At 38.3% G+C, this 21,366-nt stretch overlaps 1 protein-coding gene and 1 pseudogene across 5 annotated transcripts in view; both read left to right on the top strand.

The window, feature by feature from the left end:
* Positions 1-21,366, top strand: part of SPAG17 (sperm associated antigen 17) — a 258,218-nt gene that overhangs the window by 74,597 nt on the left and 162,255 nt on the right. For all 5 annotated transcript variants that reach the window (XM_072644500.1, XM_072644502.1, XM_072644501.1 and 2 more), the window contains exon 4: positions 8,060-8,191. In XM_072644500.1, the coding sequence (XP_072500601.1) occupies positions 8,060-8,191 (132 nt within the window). The remainder of the gene's footprint in view (positions 1-8,059; positions 8,192-21,366) is intronic.
* LOC140530437 (uncharacterized protein C3orf38 homolog) lies at positions 16,191-17,812 on the top strand (annotated as a pseudogene).

The raw sequence follows: 21,366 nt of genomic DNA, 5'->3' as shown, positions 1-21,366 counted from the left end.
TTAGTTAGAGACTGGGTGACTGCTTGTCTGGAAGATTTGTGAATTTTTATTCAAAGATGAGCTTTCAAATCCTTTCTAGATGCCTTGGCTCTTATTGACCTTTTAGAAGAAACTCCTCTTCAGGTATAGATTAGGTCTAATGAATTTTGAGATGCCTTGCAATCTCAAAGAGTTAAAATTCATCTTGAATCTGTAGTCTATTAAAACACCTAAATCTTTTTTACACTAATGTTTTTGCCACCATTCCCCTGCACTGCTATTTTGGACACCTGATTTTTTAAACTCAGATACAGAACTTTGCATTTATCCACATATACTTTTACTGTATTAACTTCAACCCAGCATTCTAAACTTCTTGGATCCTGATTCCAACAATCTCACGTTTGCTAACCCTTCCAACTTTTTTTCATTAGCTGTTTTAACAAACACATCATCAATACCTTCATACAAGTCTTTGATAAAAGCTCTGACCAGAACAAGACAAGGAGAGAGCTCAGTGTCACTCCACAAGGTACATTCTTTGAAGTTTATGTCAAGCCTCTAACCAACACTCTTTGAATCCAATGAACCCACTAGTTCACCATCGGATTTGACAATGCCTTGCTGAAAGCATTCCTCTTCTCTATCAGTAATCAGTATGTTTATCTTGTCCAGAAAATGAAAGTTAAAAAGTCTGGTCTGTTATTATTTGTTCTTAATGAACTCATGTTGCTTCCCATTAATAATCTTTTCCTTCTATAAGCATTCATAAACCATCCCTTTAAACAATAGTATCCCATTTTTTTAAGCCAGAAAAAAATTCAAGCAGAGAGATTCAATGATTTGACCAAGATGAGATAGTCATCAAATGAATGAACTAAGGTTCTTCATTGCCTATCACAGTACACTTTCTACTATACCACCCTACCTCTCAATCCCCAATCATGACATCACTCTGATAATAGGAATCAATAAATTAAGGGAAGACCTGGAATCAACCATATTTTCCTAGAATTGGAGGCTACTTCTTAAGCATTAAATCTGAAGTTTCCAAGACTGTGACTGCGAAAAGAACTCTGCCTAACCTGCCCCCCCAGTGTCAACTATACTTAATAAGATAGACTTCTTAAGAACAGTCTGTTTTTGTCTTTCTTTGTATCCTTGATCTCTAGTGTAGTACGTGGTACATGGTAGGTACTTAATAAATGCTTGTTGACTTACAGTTTGATTCCAAGATAGGCAGGTGTAGCCCCAAAGTCAGATCCAGCACTGAATTTGCTCATAAAGGAGCTGGGATACGACATGGCAGTAAATTAAGTGACTATTCAGTTCACTGCATACAACTGAGAATGTTGCCAAGGAACTCTGGCAACTGACCTAATGAAAATCCAGGCACAGACATGAAACATCCTCTGCTGCCTTTTCTGCTCCCTTTTAATTTTATTTCCATGAGGATCTGTATCCATGGAGGAATTCTGAGTATATGTGTTTTTTAGGCTATTAAAGTAGGAAAGACATATATAGGGGAAGAGAGAAGGGAGAAGGTGATCGTGGCACAATTGGGTGGGCCTGATCCCTAGACAGGGAGAAAGCCCAATATATGTGTATTTATATTGGAATGAGTTACTAGTTAATAAGGGTAACATAAGCCACTGAGCCAGATAAGTAAAGAAGAAGGAAAAAAGTTTTATTTCCCAATACCCTGAGAAGTCCAAGTGTCTCAATGGTCTTGATACCCCACATATTCAAAATAAAATCTTCACATTAAACACAACCACATCTCCCTTCCCTTGGTTTTGTTGTGTTAACATTAATCAGTTATTGCAATAGCTTTCCCTCCTCCCCTCAGAATCTAATACTTGCAGTAGCTAGGACCTCTCACTCAACCTTGGTAGGACCTGCTGTCTGTATAAATACTTAGAGACCTGACCTTTTCATTGTTTAATCTCTGTTCCCACCCAAAGTGACTAGATTTGCTTCTACATGATCATTTGGTTATTATTTGTACTTTACTCTCTTTTTCTATTTGAATGTCTTTCCCTCTCCCACTGCCCCAGGGTCTGGCTTTCAATTTCTCCCGTTTTCATTTTTATAGTGCTTTATCAAGGTGAGTATGCACAATTCAATCCATCTGTTTTATCCTAAATTCTGTTTCTTGGGTCATATTTTGCTCTCTTGCCACAGATGACTGTGTGACCTTGAGCAAGTGACTAATTTCTCTGGCCTTCAGGGTTCTCATTAGCAAAATGAAAGTGTCCAACTAGAGATGGTCTCTAAGGTTCCTTCTATTTCTAAAGTTATGTCTATCCATGAAAGGTTATATAGGAGTAGGATTTAGACCTAGGATTTCACTGGGATAGGGAACTCTGGTGTCAGGAAACTCCCTCTACCAATGCAGTCAGCACCCTCTCTGAAACTTATGATCTTAGAGAGCTGCATAGAACACTGACAAGTTAAGTGACTTGTCCAGGGTCACACAGCCAGCATATCATGAACCCAGATAGGTCATCCTGGCTTCCAGGCTAACTATATCATGTAGACATCCTGCTTAAATAACTTGTTTATTTTCAGTTAATACCTAGTAAAGGATGGAGCACTAATTTTCAATTCTTGTTCCTTCATAAGTTTCCAGTGTGTCACTATTGTTTTGTTCCATGGACAAGCTATTCAAGCAGATCTCCTTCCCCTCTCCCTCCTTTGCCTCTTTGCTAATTCTTTCCTAAAGAACCCTAACCCGTGTGAATCATTCTGCAGGCTAAGGGGGTCTAAAGATTTTTATTTTCATCCTGAGGACCAATAGAGAATAGAATTCATTATTTAGAGTGGGATCATGTGAAATGAAATAAGTTTTCCCCTCTTTTTCACCTCTCCCAAAGGGCCACATGTAATGCCTCCCACCTTTTTTGTCTCAGTCTGATTCATAAAAAGAGGGAAGGAAAGAGGAAAGAAGGAAGGAAGGAAGGGAAGGAATGGAGGGAGGGAGGGAGGAAGAGAATGAAGGGAGGAAGGAAGAAAGGGAAAGGAGGGATGCAGGGAAGGAAGTATGGAAGGAAGGAAAGAAGTATGGAGGGATAGAAGGAAGGAAGGAAAGAAGAAATGAAGGAAAGAAAGGAAGGAAGGAAAGAAGGAAGAGAGAAAAGATGGAAGGAAGGGAAATGAGAACATTGTAATATGACTCACTCTCCCAAGGATTCATGAATATCATGTTATCATGACGATGGAGCTCATCTTCCCTACAGTGGGATTTCATACAGCTGTGCTCCCCACCCCAAACTATGAGGCATCCAATTCCATAGCTGCAAGCTAAGCTCTCTCCTAAGTTGGTTAGAGGTATTCAAACCCAAGCTGGATGACCACTAGTCAGGCAAGTTGTAGACTTGTAGACGGGATCTCTGATCATGCGTGGATTGCATTAGATGCCCTCTGAGATCGCTCCCAGTTCAGCCCTCATGATTCTGGAGGAGGCTATTTTAGGTCAGTCTCTTCCCTTCCTCATCCTCAGCAACCACAGAAAACATATTTTATCATTATAACACAGGCAGCCAGGAATTTACCAATGTTATGTCTCCCCTATTTCCCTCCTCCTACCCATCAGACCCTGTCATCATAAAAGTCTTTTACTCTGTTTTGAAACTATGCCATATTTTTATTTTAAGCCCAGCACTCTCCAAGGATCACAGATTTCAAAAAGCCCAGGAAATAGCTTTGCCCGTGAGTAGCTTTAGATCAGACTATTTTCTTGTGCTTGATGAAATTTAAGTACGGAGAGGTAGCATCCATTGCAGAATCATCAAAACAGACAGGGAAGGCCACTCAAGAGACATCTAATCTATCACAAGGTGCCAGGGTGGCTTCACTTCAACCACTCCAGACATGTAGGTAAACATCTGTTTTGCACAGGTCCACCAGGTAAGGAGGGCTCACCTCATCAGCCATTTCAATGTTCAATATTTTGATAATTTTTGTGATATTCAAACCACCCTCACCATGCTATCCCATTGGATGGGATAGAATTTGTATTTATTTGGTGTCTGGAATATGTCAGGCACTGGGCTGAGCACTTTACAAATGTGATCTCATTCGATACAACAACCCTGAGTCCTATTATTAACTCCATTTCGCAGCTGGGGAAACTGAGACAAACAAGTTAAGTGACTTAAGCAGAGTCCCACAGCTACAAAATATCTGAAACTGTCTTTCAACTCCATTCAGTGCTCTGTGCAATATGGCGCCACCTAGAGCCTACATTATTTCACCACTCGATTTACAGGCTTGGCTGATGCACAGCTAGCTAGCTTGCTATGTGTTTTTAAAGGCAAACAGATTGAGCTTTAATGCAGATTTTCCCAGTGCAGCAGGATTGTGAGCAAGAAATTGCACTTTCCTGGCAAATGGCTACAAGTCCCATTTCAGATCAATGCTAAGATTTTCCCCCAGGGCCAGCCTCAAGTGGGTGGTTTTCATTTTATGAGGCATCATGCAATCTTCCAGTTCCCTGGAGCTGCCTTTGCCTCTGAGACTGTTCTTCATGAAGCTGTAGTTGGTGCAAGGGGTTCTGACAAGGTGTGCTCAGTGTTTCACAATTCAGTGTAAATATTTTCTAAATTATGTTGAGGCTTTTTTTTTTTTTAAAGCAGTGGACTTTTTGAATGGAGTCTGTTTTCCAAACATTGATTGATTTGGAGTCAAGAGACCTGAGTGCAAAACCTTACTCTACCACTTACTAACCATTGAGAATGGGGACAAGTCACCTCTCAGAATCAAATGAAGATTCAGGTGTTTCCAGTATCTACTTCACCTGGGGGCCAATTGTGAGGACATACTGTAAACATAGAAGTATTATATAAATACAAATTATTAAGATCTTGGGGAAATAGATTTAGAGAGAGGGGAAAACATCCTTAAAGGTCATCCAATCCTATTTTTAGAACGTATCCAAGTGATTCTGATTCTTGATTTCTTCCTTCAATATTTTCTTTTTTAAAGAAGAGCTAAATTTTAAGAGAGGCCCTCCCACGATTTTTCCCTACTGCTAACTCATCATATAAACTCATAATCAGGTCCATAAGACCTCTAGTTACATTTTGGCACGGTTGAATCCATAAAATTCTCTGTAGTTAGAGGCAATACGTATCCTCACCCTTTGCCACTCACTTCCCCCACATATACATTTTTCCTCTTTCATCCTTCTTATGCTTTATTTGGCTGTTTCACTTGGTGGAATGAAAAAACCATAAAGGAACTGGAGGAAAAAAGTCAGGAAAGCCCTGACCGAATGGTGGTACGAACCTCAGACAAGACACAGTTCAATGAGATGCAGCGTGCCTGGTCCTTGTGTCTGAGTCTGACGTGGATGAAATTGACACCATATGGACCCACGTGTAATTGCTCTGAGGCGCTGGGAGTGGGCTGGAGGGGTGGGATTGGGAAGTGGAAAGCAGCATGTCAGAACATTTTAGTAACACCTAATTCATCCCAAGCTTATAAATATATCTCATGCTTACTTAAAAACAAAAGTAGAAAAACTGCTACAGGCAAAATCACTCTTTGACAGTGAGTAAATGTGGGTAAGAAGACGACATGAACAAAAAGAAATTTGTAACAACTTTTTTATGGATTTTTGAAAGACATTTATTCTATTATTATTTTTTTTTCAGTAAACAAAATGGGTTTTGGGGCTCCAAGGAAAAGGACCCAGATGTTAGGGACTTGTATGAAATGCAGTGGAAACAAGTTGTAAAAAATACAGCCATAAACCAGGCTGTCAATGCCACGCATCTGGACAATGCAGCTGTATGTTCCTAGTACTGTCGTCACCCAAAGAAAACTCAATAGCCTTATTTCACCCCAATTAAGCTACATACCAGCAGAATCAGCATTAAATGTCAGGGGGGTGGGCAAGGAAGGCTCATAAGCATGGTGCCTCTCCAGGAAGCAACTTTTATCTCTCAGTTGAATTTAGTCAACAAGATATGGAATAGAGAGGTTAACCCAGCTACTCCCATAATTATGAAAAAAAAATGTTCTGTACCATGAACTAACAAATTACAGTCGGAATTTTGGCCTCTAGGATTATTTGTTTAAAAGAACGAAAACAACAGTCTTTTCCGGCGCATTAAGTTGATTTCTTAAAAATTGGAGGAGTGAATGCTATCCCTCTTCTTCCTGCACCATTCTGATGATCTGTGGCCATCCTCAGAAGGAGAAGCATCTGGAGTGATTAGAAAAGCAAGCATGTGCTAAAGAACCAATTAATTTAAAGTTGTTGTTGTTGTGTGTATGCATTTTTTAATTTGTACATTGGAGTGGGTTGTCTCAAAGGTTTCTGTTCATACATTCTTTGAGTCTGTGATTAATAAGGATAGTTCATATTCATATAGTTATGGTCACAAAGTACTTTATGTGAATTATTTTTATATGATATACTTTATATGATATATATTACACATGTAATATATAATAGATTTTATATAATAATGTGAATTGTTGCATTTAAGTTTTATAATTGACTTCCAATATTCATAAGATCATAGATTTAGAGCAAGAAGGAAGCTTAGAGGTCATTGACTCTAAGGAAACTGAGGCACAGGAATTTAAGTGACTTGCCCACCATCACAGAGCTAATAAATGTCTGAGGAGACGTGTGAATCTAAATCTTCCTAATTCAAGTGCATTGCCTTATTCATGATACCATTTGGTCTAAAAGTTGTCTTGAAAGATTTTTTTTATGGGAAGGGGTGTTTTGGTATCCAACCCTTGATTTCATTAGCATAGGAAACTCCCCTAGGGGAAACCTCTACCTATGCAAGTCACTTAATCCTGTTTGCCTCAGTTCCTCACTTGTAAGATTAGATGGAATATTCCAGCATCTTTGTCAAGAAGGCTCCCAAAAAAGAGGTCATAAAGAGTCAGATGTGACTGAGTCAATTGAACAACAACAAATATATATTTGTGTATACATACATACACATGTAAATATGTAAATATGTGTATATGTGTGTGTGCATATGCTTGGTTGGCTGTTGTCCTTCATGCTTGAAAAGGACCAAAATGGCATCTCTGCTGGGGGTCAAGGTACAGTGTATCCAGCTGTGGCTGATCAGACCAATACAAGGTCAAAAGGTTCTACCATAGGTCAGGCACAAATAGTCAATTTGGAATGAATTTGCACATCTCATGTTTCTTTTGAGCTACTGCAACTTTACTTTGCTTAGAGCATAGCACCTTCTTTTATATAAGTATGTGTGTGTACATATATGTATATATACAAATATGAAATATTATCTATGTATTATCTTTGAGAGTTAACTGGGTCACTGAAATGTTAAACAGTTTGCTCAGGATCCCCCATCTAGAATGTGTCAGAGTCAAGACTTAAACTCAAGTTCTTCTGATGTCAAGGTCATTCCTTTAGCCGTGAAAACTTACTGCCTTTCTCTGCAGATGGATTAGACCTATTTTCCAAAACAGTGAGGGTTGAAAAGATTAAGTAACTTACCGAAAGTCACAGGGATAGTACATGACTAAGCAAGTACTTCCACTTAGTTCTGAGGCAACTGGACAGTGCTGTGGATGGAGCTTTGGGCCTGAAGTCAGGAGGACCTGAATTCAGAACTAGCCCCAGATACAGGCAAGTCACTCAACCTCGGTCTGTCTCACTGTCTTCAACTGTAAAATGGGGGCAATACTAGAAGCTACCTCCCAGGGTTGTTGTGAGGATCAAAAAGAGATGATATTTGTGAAGTATGTAGCCCAGTACCTGGCACATAGTAAGCACTGAGTAAATAACTTGTTTCCCTTCTCCCATAGCTATGATTTTGTAGCTATGCTATGTTATGACCCTGTGGCATGATCCAGAATTGTTCAGGCACCATTGAGATGGCACTATTGCAGTTGGATATTGTAACATTGGATATTGTAAAATATTGAGTAAATATGAGTTATTATCCTCAAATATAAAAAAATTAAAATTTCATGAATAGAAATGTTTGTTTTCTCTTGCAGTCTTGGGAAGAATGTGCTACCATTGTTCACTGGTGATGACCCTCTTTTTGTCATAACCACTGCTCTGTCCCCACAGGTAGTAAATGCAGCCAGAGCCATCACAATTGCTGGAGAGAACCTTACCCAGCCACTGATTGGAAAACTCATTAAATACCAGCTGCTGAATCTCAAACAAAAGGATGAACAACGAAGGGCTATGGAGAAGAAGGTAGGATGGCGGGGTCTCTGATGGAAAGAAACGAGAAATGAAACCTAGATGTGTTCTGCAGAGTAAAGAGTTGTAGAGTCCACTGCTATCCACAGATTATCTTATTTTTCCAATTGGTTATTTTTATATAATTAATTTCTTTTGTAATCTTTTTATTATTTTATTTTATGCATTTGAGAAGGAAGCCTCATGCTTCACCAAATAGTCAAAAGAATCCATGAGATGATGTTTAAGAACCTCTGCATTCAAGGCAATTCATCTTTTCATGATCCCACAGCTAAGTGATGCCTTGGCTCATTGGGCTGCCTCCTCCCGCTAAGACTCCTTTCAAAAATTGAGGTTCCAAATAGAGGATTTGATTTCTCAAAACCACATACATGGAAAAGGGCCAGGAATGGGAGGACCTGGGTTTACATCCTCGCTCTGTCAGTAACTGTGTGACCTGGGGCAAGCCACATGACTTCTCTGGGATTCAATTCTCTTATCTGTGAAATGCACCTGATGACCTCAAAAACAAATATAGGATGATCCTGTCTTTTAAAAGTAATAATAATATTGTATCTTACTGTTGTTCTCCATGCACAATGCGTTTCAACCAAAGTGACCAGCTCCCATCTCCCATCTCAGTGCCTTTGCATAGGCTGTCCCCAATGCCCAGATTTCCCTCTGTCCTCATTTTGACCTCTTAGAACCCCTAATTTTCCTCAGATTCTGGCTTAAGCACCACCTGTCTCTGATCCACCTCAGGTGCTTGTGTCTCCTGAAATTCCATGTAGTTCATCTATACTTATATGTGTATATTTTGTTTCCCCCCCCCAAAAAAAAATAAGCTCCTTGAGTAAAAGTGTTTCATTTTTTCTTTTTTATATATCCCATGCGTAGCATGGTGCACTGTACATAATAGTGACTTAATAAATACTTGTTTGTTGTAGGGTTGCTAATTCTTACTATGTGAAGACATCGCTAACCAATCACTGATATCAGATATATCCCAGGTTTGTTTTTCTGGTAACATATTTAAATAGTCATGAAAAAAAGGAAGCTGGGATAAATGGAAAGAAAAAATGAAAGCAAACTCAAAAGGATGAGGAGAAGAGGCAGAGAAGAATCAGCCTGAATAAGGCTTTAAATATTTTAGATGAAAATACCGGTTCGCATTTAGATAGTGCTTTCCATCCAATAACCCTGACATAGACTGTATATTAGGAAACAAAAAAATTAAGAGACTGATCCCTTCTTTGAACCCTATTAATTGGAGGCAGTCAGGATGCACACCTAAAACTCATGACTCAAAATCCTGTATCCCTTCCCCAGTGATCTGCTGCCCCTGTGCATGGCATTTATTTGCTAGAGTATCAATTTGTACTTCTATACCAGACTAAAGCTATTTAGCAGGGATCCATTTTCTTTTTCGGCTCATGTATTACCTGTCTGGATATTTCATTTACTTGTGGGGATTTCATTTAATTTGTCTGTGGAAATGGAGCTACACTTGGCACAAAGATTTATACCTGGTCCAACAAAACTCTTAAATATTTTTAGTAATGTGATGCCAAAATCAAATCCATTTACTCATTATCACTACTCAGAATAGCTAGATTGTTTGGGGGTCTCATTGAAAATCCATTTGAATGGCCCAGTGCCATGAGTAGCATGTTCTTCTGTAGACATGCAGCACAAATAGATTTCTATATGCTTTCTCTCATCTTTTATAAACAGAAAATAAAGATATTCTCAGGTGGAAGAGAAGAAGCTAACTTGTGTAAAGACCATAATGTCTTAACTGATCTTTGCATCCCTCTACTCCACCCTTGGGGTCCAGCATCATATCTATTGCACTTAACCCAAAGGATGAAAATTCACATTAATAGGTGACAATTGCAGAGTCAAATTTAGCCTAGATGTCTGGAACATCTTCTCAATACTTAGTACTCTTAGTGCTCTCCAAAAGTCAAGTAATCTGCCTTTGCAAGTGATGGGTTTTCTCTCTTTGGGGGTCTTCAGGCAACTTCAGCTACTTGTCAGGTCTTCTCTAGACAGGCATCTTAATCAGATAAAAGTTGGACCAAATGGTCTCTAAGGTTCTGCAGTTCTAATTCTGCTACTTACTCACTGATGACCATCCATCAGTAAATAATTTCTGAGCCTATTTCCTCATCTGTATAATGTGGATAATAATAAAATTTCCACTACTCACTTCAAAGCATTGTTGCGACAAAATAAAACATTGTAATACCTTTAAACTAGTAGAAATCTTGCCAGGAGAAAAGACAATAATAATTCTGAATATTTTTAGAGTGTTTTATATTTTTCAAAGCTTTTTGGCCTATGTTAATTACCTAGTTTAAGGACAGCGTGTCATTTCCAGGAAGGGTCTCTCGCCATTGATATAGATTTCTACCATGGTGAATCTCTCTGGAATCTGTGATTTTGAAATCCCTGAGAGAGTTTAGAACCTTTCAGTATAAAAATCAGTCTGCTTGCCACCAGTGTTGAAATACCCTTTAACAACTACCTTAAATTAATTATTATGCAGAAGGCAAAATTTTTAATTGGAACCATTAAGCTCCATGAGAGGAGACTACTACATGTTCTACTTGTCTTGGAATCTACATGGAGTAGCAGAAAAAGTACTATATTTGTACCTAAACAGCCTCAATTCAAACCTCAACTCTACATTTCTACCTGTGTGAACTTAACATGCCGCTTCCTCTCTCTGGGCCTCAGTTTCCTCATGTGTAAGATCAAGGAGCTAGACTAAATGGTCCCAAAGATCCTTGTCAGCTCCAAATCTATGATCCTGCATTACAGACTATCTAGTGATTACTCTTCATGCAGGGTACTTAATAAATGCCAATGGACTTGTTTTATTGCCTAAGTATAATTCTGGCATAAATAGAAGCCATCAGGCATAGTTATAAATAATTATAAAGTAGATAATTTATATACATATATACACACATACAATATAAAATCTTGGTTCCAGCATTTCCTAGATGTATAACCTTTGGCAAGTCCTTTTGCCTCCTTGAGCCTCAGTTTTTCCATCTGTAAAATAGGATTAGTAAAATCACACTAATTACTTTACAGAGTTGTTGTGAGACCAAAGGAGATATTGTAAAACTTTGTAACATTATATAAATGAGAACACCTGATACAGTTATTACAATAAAACTCTATGAACCCAAAGAAGTCCAGGCTTGAGCTTTAGATATAGGAAATGAGTATTTGCTATGGATAGAACTTTGTGAGAAGATAATTACACAATTTATGTCTGTCTTTATTAGACAAATGCTATAAAACATTGACCCCAAACCTTACATGAGTAAGTGCAAAGTAAACTGATGAATTCTTATTGGAATTAGTCATTACCCAGTAAATGAACTTTCTAACATTTAGATGATAGGAGCTACATGAGGAACTGTGGTGCAAGGGGAAAAGGTTAGTTTGAAGAACTGGGTTCAAATCCTACATTGCGTTTGGCCTTTTCCCTCTGTTGTTTCAACTGAGTTCAGTTCTACGGTAATGTGAATTTTGTTAACAGCACATCATGAATATGTCATAGGTATCAACATCACATACATGTGAATTTTGCAGGCAGTTCATCGGTTAACCTTTGCCTTCCCAAGATAACTGTTCCCATCAATCATTTTCATGCTAAGTAACCTATTTGTATTGTATCCACTTTCATCCCTATGTTTAATTTAATCATAACCTAAAGGGGATGTTTTTTTTTCTACAATGTCAGTTCCTTTTTACTTCAGTTCCTACACTATTTTTTGAATGTCAAAAAACATGATCCTTAAGTGTATTCAAAAATATTTAACTTTTTCTGAGAATTTAACTTGGAAAAGTAATTAAACCAGCAAAAGAAAATGGTACGTCTAAAAAAAAAAACACATTCACAAGTGATTGATTATTTTACAAAATGGTACCACACTAGACATAGTTTGGAATATAGTTGTATGTGTATATGTGTATGTATACCTATATATCTGTATATATAGATATACACATATGTGCATGTAAATGTAAGGGACTATATATGTAGACATATATATACACACATATACATAGACATAGACACACACAATAAATGCTTGTTGGGTTGGAATAGACATACTTTTTTTCTCCAGTGAATTCAGAGCCCTCGTGTATTAATTAATAGTCTTTAGGGAAAGAGATAAATTAATTCTGATTGTTTTGCCTCCTTAGTAAATTTCATCAAAAAACCCAAGCTGAAACAGCGTTGAGATGGGGAGGATGTTTAACTGGGATTCAGAAGACCTTGGTTTGCATCTCACCTCTTTTCCTGTCTGTATGACCTTGTGCATTTCACTTTCATATCTATGGGACTTGGTTTCCTCATCTGTAAAATGAGAAAGTGGAAAGCGCTAGCTGATTTTTGAGATACCTTTCAGCTCTGACTCTATGAGTCCACGATCCATCTCACTCTTCACTGGTTTTAGAAACTGTGTCTGCAGGAAGGCTGAAAAGTTCCTTTGCTGGCCTGCTCAAGTACCATATGTTTGACAGAATTAGAGGCAAAGAAAGACAACAGAGAAGAGGGATGATGGGGCGGGGGGGGGGGGGAGTGTTGCGGGGGGAGAAGTGCTGATAGGCACTTCTTTAGCCACTCAGAGTTCTGCAATTTGATAATAATACATCTTGACTGTAGCCATGAATGACCCAGAGACTCCACTAAAGGAAGTTGGACAAGAAATGAGAACCACTTTCCCAGACATTTTCCAGCTTGGTTCAGTGGAAACCCCTCAAGACTGGAAACTAGCCAACATAATGCCACTTTAAAAAAATCTTTTTCTTTCATTTGTTTGAAAAGAAAAGCCATAGGGACATACCAGGAAATTACAGACTGGTTAGTTTTGATTCAGTTGCGGTTAAAATCTTTAGAAACTGTTTTTAAGATATCAGCCAAAGGAAGGGCAAGGGACTTTATAGTTTAGGGGGACCAACATGATTTCAGGAAAGGAATAACTTGCTTCACTAACTGGTTGGAATTCTTCAAAGATGGGATAGAGTCCCCTTTTTTGCATGGATTACTGAGACCAGGATATTACTGTCATGATTCCCAGGCCTAAGTAAGCTATAAAAATAGGACTAAGGAGAAAAAAATAATAAACCACTACCAGAGATGCCTATTTTGTTCATCTGTAAAATAGATGGAATAGTATTTTCTTTCTTAAATGAAATTCTGGATAATTAATTAGAGCTTATGATAAATTTTTGGAAAGATTCAATTGAATGTATGAATTTCAAAAATAAAATAGCCGTATCTTTCTTGCTACTGAATAAACACAGCTGCTGTATCATCAAGTGTAAGAGTTCAGAGTAGAAAAAGCATTTGCTCTAAAGTTAGAAGAAGTGGGTTCAAGACCCTCTTCTGCCCCTTGCTAGCTCTGAAACCACAGGCAAAATTACTTAACCATTCAACTTCCTCATTTATGAATGGATGTAGGTAGAGGAGGATAGGGAGGGCGAGAGAATAACAATATTTGAACTGCCAGCTCACAGAGTTGTGAGGAAAGAGCTCTATCATTATACTATAGAAATGTCAGTGGTATTATTATTAATTTAGTGGTATCATTATTAATAATGATGTTGCTATGGCTGATATAGGCCCACTAGTGGTAGAGCTAGGATGGGGAAAGAAAGATCAAGGCTTAGGTCTGGCACTGTAGTTGGGAGCCAACTTACTGAAGGCTAGAATGACAGTGCCAAGCATTCAGGAGAATAGAAATTTGGAGGATTATAATTATCAAAGCTCCAAAGCTCCTAGATCTGTTGGGTCAAAAAAAGAGGGAGGGTTAGGACAGAATTTAAAAATTCAGAGTTCTATTTTTAAAGATTTATTAGCTTCCAAGAGTCTTCCGGTTAAGAAGCTTTATTGACCTGGTGCTAATACATATGCCCACGCATAGTGGCCTACACAGAGGTTCATCCATGCCATGATATCAATTCATTCATACATATACACAGACTCCTTACCAGTTGTGGAGGGCTGGGGGATGGGAGAAGCAACCCTAATGATATCATGGAGGAATGGTGTACTTGAAGAGGGCTCATCAGCTTCAGATTACCTGTCATGGCATCCTTTTCTTTATTTGCTGATTTTTTGTATTCAGTGGGTGTTATGTATGGCTCACAAGTGGGTTCCATCCTTTTCTCTTTGGTTCTCCTCCCCCTCTTTTTGAATGTGCTTTGGGGAAGAGGGAGATGGCTTCCTACTTTGATGTCTGGCATAATAGAAAGCATGCTTTCCTCTTCCTGGTGGGCTTTCTAGCATTTACTTCATCTCCTTTTCTTTCCCACTGTGAGTCTGCAGCCCCCTCCCCCTTCTTATTTTCCGGCCAATAGATAAAAGGTGACTCTCACACAAGCCAATAACCATTTGTACAATTATTGCTTAAAGCAAACTTTGACTTGATTCGTTAAATAGCTACTTACTTATTCCATGATCAATAAATTTAATATCATTAGATAAGCCAGCTAAAGCAATGGAATTTCAGTTAAAGTTTTGAGTTTACTCACATGTTGGCTGTGGGGAAAGTTGTGTTGTAATGGATAAGGAGCCGACCTCATAGGTACAATGACCTGATGAGTTCAAGGCCTACATCTGACCAATACTGGTTGGGTATTCATTCAACTTTGGAGTGTTCTAGGTAGCTCTGAAAGACTGAATTGCACAGAAGATGCCGACTTTTATGGAAATATTTGCAAAGCTTCCCTCAATAATTCTTAATGTACAGGGCCAACAACATTACTTACCTACTAAAAAGCCTTCAATGGTACCTTCGATAAAATACAGACTTCTTAGCCTAGCCTTTAAGGCTTTCCACAGACCAATTTCAATTATTTTTTCCAACCTCAGTGCCCATTTTCCTTTTCACACACTCCATGCTGGAATATTAGCCAGCTATTTCTCTGACTTTATTTGCTGTCTTGTCTCTACCTGTCTCCAGTCAATAAATCCACCTGTTCATCTCCCTGACCTGTAGTACACATTTTCCTTGTCTCTTGCTGGTTGGTAATTTCAACATACTTTTAATAAATATGAATTTATTTTAAATTACTTCCTATGAAATAACTGACAAGAGGGAAATAATTTTAAAATAAAAGGTTTAGTCAATCTTGGTATTTCTTCCCCTGGGAGTTCTGCAATCTGAGTTTTATGTCTCTCCCAAATATCAATCGTGTTACTTTGGATAAACTCCAAATCAACCTGCCTGTGCCTCAGTTTCTATACTTGGGATAAAAAGTTACCTTCAAAGCATATCAGAGAGAGGCTGCTTATCTGTAGCTTTTCATAAATTTTCAGAGGGAAACCCACCCTTGGTGTGGGTCTGGGAAGAACTGTGTGATCTGAGAAACAAAAAAGGCAAGAAAGTGTCAGCATTTTTGGTGGTAACTTAAGTTTTAGTGTCCTTCAATTATCCACAAAGAAAAAAATATGAGAGGAAGTGTGGTGAGGTGGAAAGTATTGCCCGTGGAGCCAGGAAAATCTGGGGACTTGCCCAGAGTTGTACAGATCATAAGTTAAAAACTCAGGACTACAACTCAAGTCCTTTTAATTCCAAATCTAGCACCCTTTATTAATACATCATGCTATTTCAGTCATCTGTAAAATGGAGGGATTCAACTAAAAAATCTCTAAATTCCTCCCTACCCTCTCTTATCCTAAGATCATTCTGTGCTATGGATTTATATGGGTCATCTTCCACTTATTTTTGCACATTATAAGTAATATTATCCTTTCTTGTGAACATTTAAGCCACACTGAACATTTCATCTGATCACACTGTAGAAAAGTTGAAAGACTCAAGTAGGTTCATGGATTGTGTAAAGTTCGGTCCACTTCTCCAACCGTGTAGCACACTGTAATGTTAAGGGAATTTCAAGATCTTCCTTGCCCCTTAATAGACCCATGTGACCTGCTTTGAGCTTTGGCCCAGCCCACTGCCTGAGTCACACGGAGCCAATGATGGGTAAAGCTTGTCAAATGGGTGGAGCTGAGAGAGAGGGAGGTAGAGCTGAGGCAGAGCAGCTAGCATGAGTGAGAGAGAGTGGAATTTTGCCTAGGGGACCTTTTTTTGGCGGGGGAAGGCTTAATGGAAGGAAGGCTTAGGGATGGCTGTCCTCCTTCTATTGGTAATATGTACAAACTTCATTGTTACCATAGTGGAATTGGCTTTCTGGTATCTGAATAAATATTTTGGTTTCATCTTTGAGTAAGAATGTTTATATTTTGTGAATTTACCCTGGAAATACACATGCACATCCATAGTGGCTGCTATGGGTATTGCATTGGCATTATACACACCAAGACCCTCAGGTCTTTATACAGAGAAGTCATATTGAAGTATTTAATGAAGTGATTGTGTCTTCACATTCTGAAAAACAGTATCTTATTCAATATGAAAAAATCACTGGAACAAGGCAGAGTTGAACTCGAAAAAGTAAACATCAGAGAGCATTCCAAATGCAAAAGACACCATACTATTGGAATGAGGAAAAAATTTAAAAGTCTGATCAATTTGATTGCTCAAAGTGAGAAGAATTCTGACAGTGGTTCTTTGAGCTTCTTCATACTTCTTCCTTTGGTCATCCCAAAAAGAACGGGGACCACAGCACTTCTGGGATGACTTCACATAATGTTCTTCTTGTTGTTCAGTCACTCAGTCATGTCCAACTCTTCATGACACTATTAGCCAACTATCCATGCAGTTTTCTTGGCAAAGATATCAATTTGTCATTTCCTTCTCCAGTTTTATTCAAGTGAGGGTTAAGTGACTTGCTCAGTGTCACACCACTAGTAAGGGTCTGAAGTCACATTTGAACCTTCATCTTTTGGACTCCAGGCCCAGCACTCTATCTACTGAACCACCTAGATACATTAAAATTTTGCTACATCAAAATAAAAAACTATCATGGTTCGGAACTAGTACTACTCTGATGAAAAAAGAGTTTCTATTTCTCAATATTAACCTAGATTACAATGCACTGAAGTGTGTATCTTCACAATATGGATTAGCTGTAGTCGCAGTTGCTGACACTTCCACCAAGGATGCTGGACACATTGTACATTGACCCTGATGATGTGAGGTCCTTTTGGTCCTCTTTGAACACAAAGGACAAGCAACAAGAAGAACAAGAACAATGCATTTAGGTGTCTTAGAACAATATTTGAACTCATTCATAGTCCTTTTCTAGGAAACACTTCAAAAATCAAATTCGTCAGTCTGAGTGTTGTTGGACAGCATTCACTTGAACCTGGAGTGACATTGAAGAAACCTTCAGTTACACTGGAATTCAATGAATTAGAATCATTACATAATAGGAAACGGAAAAACATAGAGTAGAAATGAAGCATTGCTCACTGAAACCCTTGTGTTATGTGGTAGAAATGGAAACCAAGTTCTGTATCATGAAAATGATGTACCACTTAACATATGTAAACTGGAATTGCCTGATCCTCCAAAACACTGAGTAGTATGTGACAAACTACAGAACCTTTTTATTCAGAACCTCTTCAGCTTATGCTATTCCAACAGTGTCCAGATGATTTCAGGCTTGCAGGGTTAGCAGGTTTCAGTTGAGGTACTTTTGTTGACCACAAACTAAAATTTTATTTCAATGCTTGTCTCTTTCCACTTCACAAAATTTTATAAGATCTTGATGCAGTTTATCAAATAATCTTGACTTTAGATTTCATAGTTAATAATGTACCTTATAAATCAAGTGATATTTTCATTTCATTTTATACAATTTCTAATTCTACTTTCAAAATGTCTACTATATAACAGAGAAAAACATGTAATGATGTGCATAACTTCTGTGTTAGGTTCTTATTTTAAATTGTATATAGAAGTAGTTGGGTATTTTAGAGGCATATCTCATCAAGCAGCTGTTACGAAATAGAGGCTATAATGAAAATCAAAGTTATCATTTTTTTACTTGAGTTCAGAAGACAATGTAAAACAAATAATTGAGCATCTGGATGACAAATTCTTGTATGTGTTTAAGAGAAAATCCCAGTATTCTATGTTGTGGCTAGTCATTGTATAAGTCATATGTCTTTCAAAAATAGCAAAATTCAGAATGGAGCCAAGATGGTGTAGTACAAGGACAGATCTGCTCTAGCTCTCCCCCATAGACCTTAAATTACCTGTAAAAAATGACTTTAAACAAATTCTATAGCAGCAGAAGCCATAAAATGACAGAGTGAAACAGATTTTCAGCCCAAGACAGCCTGGAAGGCTGACAGGAAAGGTCTATCACACCAGGCTCAGAGTGGAGCACAGCCTAGAGTGGGCCTTGCACCATGGACAGGATGGGAGCAGGTTTCAGGACGCTGAATCATGGGTAGCTGCTGTGGGCTTCCAAATTTTTCAGCCCACAAATGCCAAAGACAGTTTCAAAGGTCAATAAGAAAGCTCTTTCACCTGGATGACAGGAAAGTAATGTCTGGCCCCAGGGTGGCAGAAGCATCCACTTTGGGAGCCCTCAGCCTAAAGACACTGGGAGAATTGAGTGGTTGATCTGGGTCTCAGTCCTGAGTGGCAGTCCTGGGGTGAGGAGGAGCACTGGCATGGTGGAGCTGGTGGCAGCTGTGGAGAGAGAATCCTACTCACAGTTCCAGGGCAGAAAAGAATGCTTTTGGTTGCTCACAGACCAGAGAGCAGGCCAGGAGAGGAATAAACTCCTCTCCCTTGACTGTGCAAACTTGGAGGAGCTAAGAACTTATAGGTCCCTAGAGATATCTCAGAGAAGAGCTGCACAAAACCTCTGAAGCCTAGGATAGTATACCCTTCATTTGACAAAGGACTCAAAAGTCAACTGGCTGGGAAAATGCCCTAAAAGGGTAAAAATAAGACTACAGAAGGTTACTTTCTTGGTGAAAAGATATTTTCTTCCATCCTTTGGGTTGAGGAAGAGCAAAGCATACAATCAGAGGAAGACAGCAAGGTCAAGGCTTCTACATCCAAAACCTCCAAAAAATATATGCAATGGTCTCAGGTCATGGAAGAGCTCAAAAAGGATTTTGAAAATCAAGTAAGAGACAAGGAGGAAAAATTGGGAAGAGAAATGAGAGCAATGCAAGGAAATCATGAAAAGTGAGTCAACAGCTTGCTAAAGAAGACCTCAAAAAATGCTGAAGAAAATAACACCTTTAAAAATAGACTAACCCAAATGCAAAAGAGTTCCAAAAAACCAGTGAGGAGAAGAATGCTTTAAAAAGCAGAATCTGTCAAATGGAAAAGAAGGTTCAAAAGCTCACTGAAGAAAATAGTTCCTTAAAAATTAGAGTCGAGTAAATGGAAGCTAATGACTTTATGAGAAACTAAGAAATTATAAAACAAAACCAAAAGAATAAAAATATAGAATACAATGTGAAATATCTCATCGGAAAAACAACTGACATGGAAAATAGATCCAGGAGAGATAATTTAAAAATTATTGGTCTACCTTAAAACCATGATCAAAACACATACATAGGCACACACACATACACACACACACACACACACACACACACACACACACACACATACACACACAGAAGGAAGGATGCAAAACATAAGGCCTGGGCAATGTTTCTGTCCACTGAGACCACATCCAAAAAATATCAGGCTTATCAAGGTTCGTCTCCACTTCCAAGAAATTATCAAGGAAAACTGCCCTGATATTCTAGAATCAGAGGATAAAACAGAAGTAGAAAGCATTCACCAATCACCTCCTGAAAGAGATACCAAAAGGAAAACTCCTAGGAATATTATAGTCAAATTCCAGAGTTCCCAAGTCAAGGAGAAAATATTATAAGCAGTCAGAAAGAAACAATTCAAGTATTGTGGAAATACTTGATCAGGATAACACAGGATTTAGCAGCTTCTACATTAAGGGATAGAAGGGCTTGGAATATGATATTCCAGAGGTCAAAGGAGATAGGATTAAAACCAAGAATCACCTGCTCAGCAAAACTGAGTATAATACTTTGGGGAAAAAATGGAATTTGATGAAATAGAGGACTTCCAAGCATTTTTCTTGAAAAGACAAGAGTTGAATAGAAAATTTGACCTTCAAATACAAGGACCAAGAGAAATATGAAAAGGTAAACAGGAAAGAGAAGTCTTAAGGAACTCATTAAGTTGAACTCTTTACATTCCTACATGGAAAGATGTTTTATACATATGTGTGGGGGGGGTATGTATGTATGAGTATATTATATATGTGCAATTATGTATATGTACATGTGTATGCATGTATATATACATACATTTATGGGTATATATATCCACATAGATAGAGGGGATAGGGTGAGCTGAATATGAAGGGAGAATACCTAAAAAATAAAATTTACTATTGAGTGGAATGTACTATGAGTAAGAGAAAGGAAGAGGTAAAAGGTAGCAATTCCTCTCACATAAAAGAGGCAAGAAAAAGCTTTTACAATGGAGGGGAAGAGGGAGGAGATGAAAGGAAATAAGTGAGCCTTACTCTCATGGAATTTGGCTTAAGGAAGGAATAACACACACTCATTTGAATATGGAAATCTATTTTACCCTGCAGGAAGGCAGGAGGTAAGGGAATAGGAGCAGGAAAAGTAATAGAAGGGACAGCAAATTGGGGAAAGGGATAATCAGAAAAGCAAACATTCTTGTGGGAGGACAGGTCAAGGAAGAGAATGGAAAAAATGGACAGCAGGATAGGACAGAAGGAAATCTGGTTTGTCTTTCACAACATAACTATTATGAAAGTGTTTTGCATGGCTACACATGTATGACCTATATTGAAATGCTTGTTTTCTCAATGAGGGTGGGTGGGGAGGGAGGAAGGGAGAGAGTATGGAGCTCAAAGCTTTAATAATGAATGTTAAAAATTGTTTTAGCATGCAACTGGAAAATAAGATGTACAGGCAATGGGTTATAGAAATCTATTTTGCCCTACAGGAAAATATAGGGAAGAGGGATGGAAGAAGGGGAGGTAATAGAAGGGAGGGCAGACTGGAATAAGGAGTGAATGGAGTGCATGCTGTCCTGGTGTGGGGGATGGAGAGAAATGGGGAGAAAATTTTAAATTCAAACTATTGTGGAAGTGAATGTTGAGAACTAAAAAATAAATAAATTATATATTTTTTAAAATAAAGTAACAATTTGATT

The sequence above is a fragment of the Notamacropus eugenii genome, chromosome 2, assembly GCF_028372415.1.
Source record: "Notamacropus eugenii isolate mMacEug1 chromosome 2, mMacEug1.pri_v2, whole genome shotgun sequence".
NCBI classification, from domain to species: Eukaryota; Metazoa; Chordata; class Mammalia; order Diprotodontia; family Macropodidae; genus Notamacropus; species Notamacropus eugenii.
The sequence above is the reverse complement of the archived record's forward strand: the minus strand, read 5'-3'. Positions and strand labels throughout refer to the sequence as shown.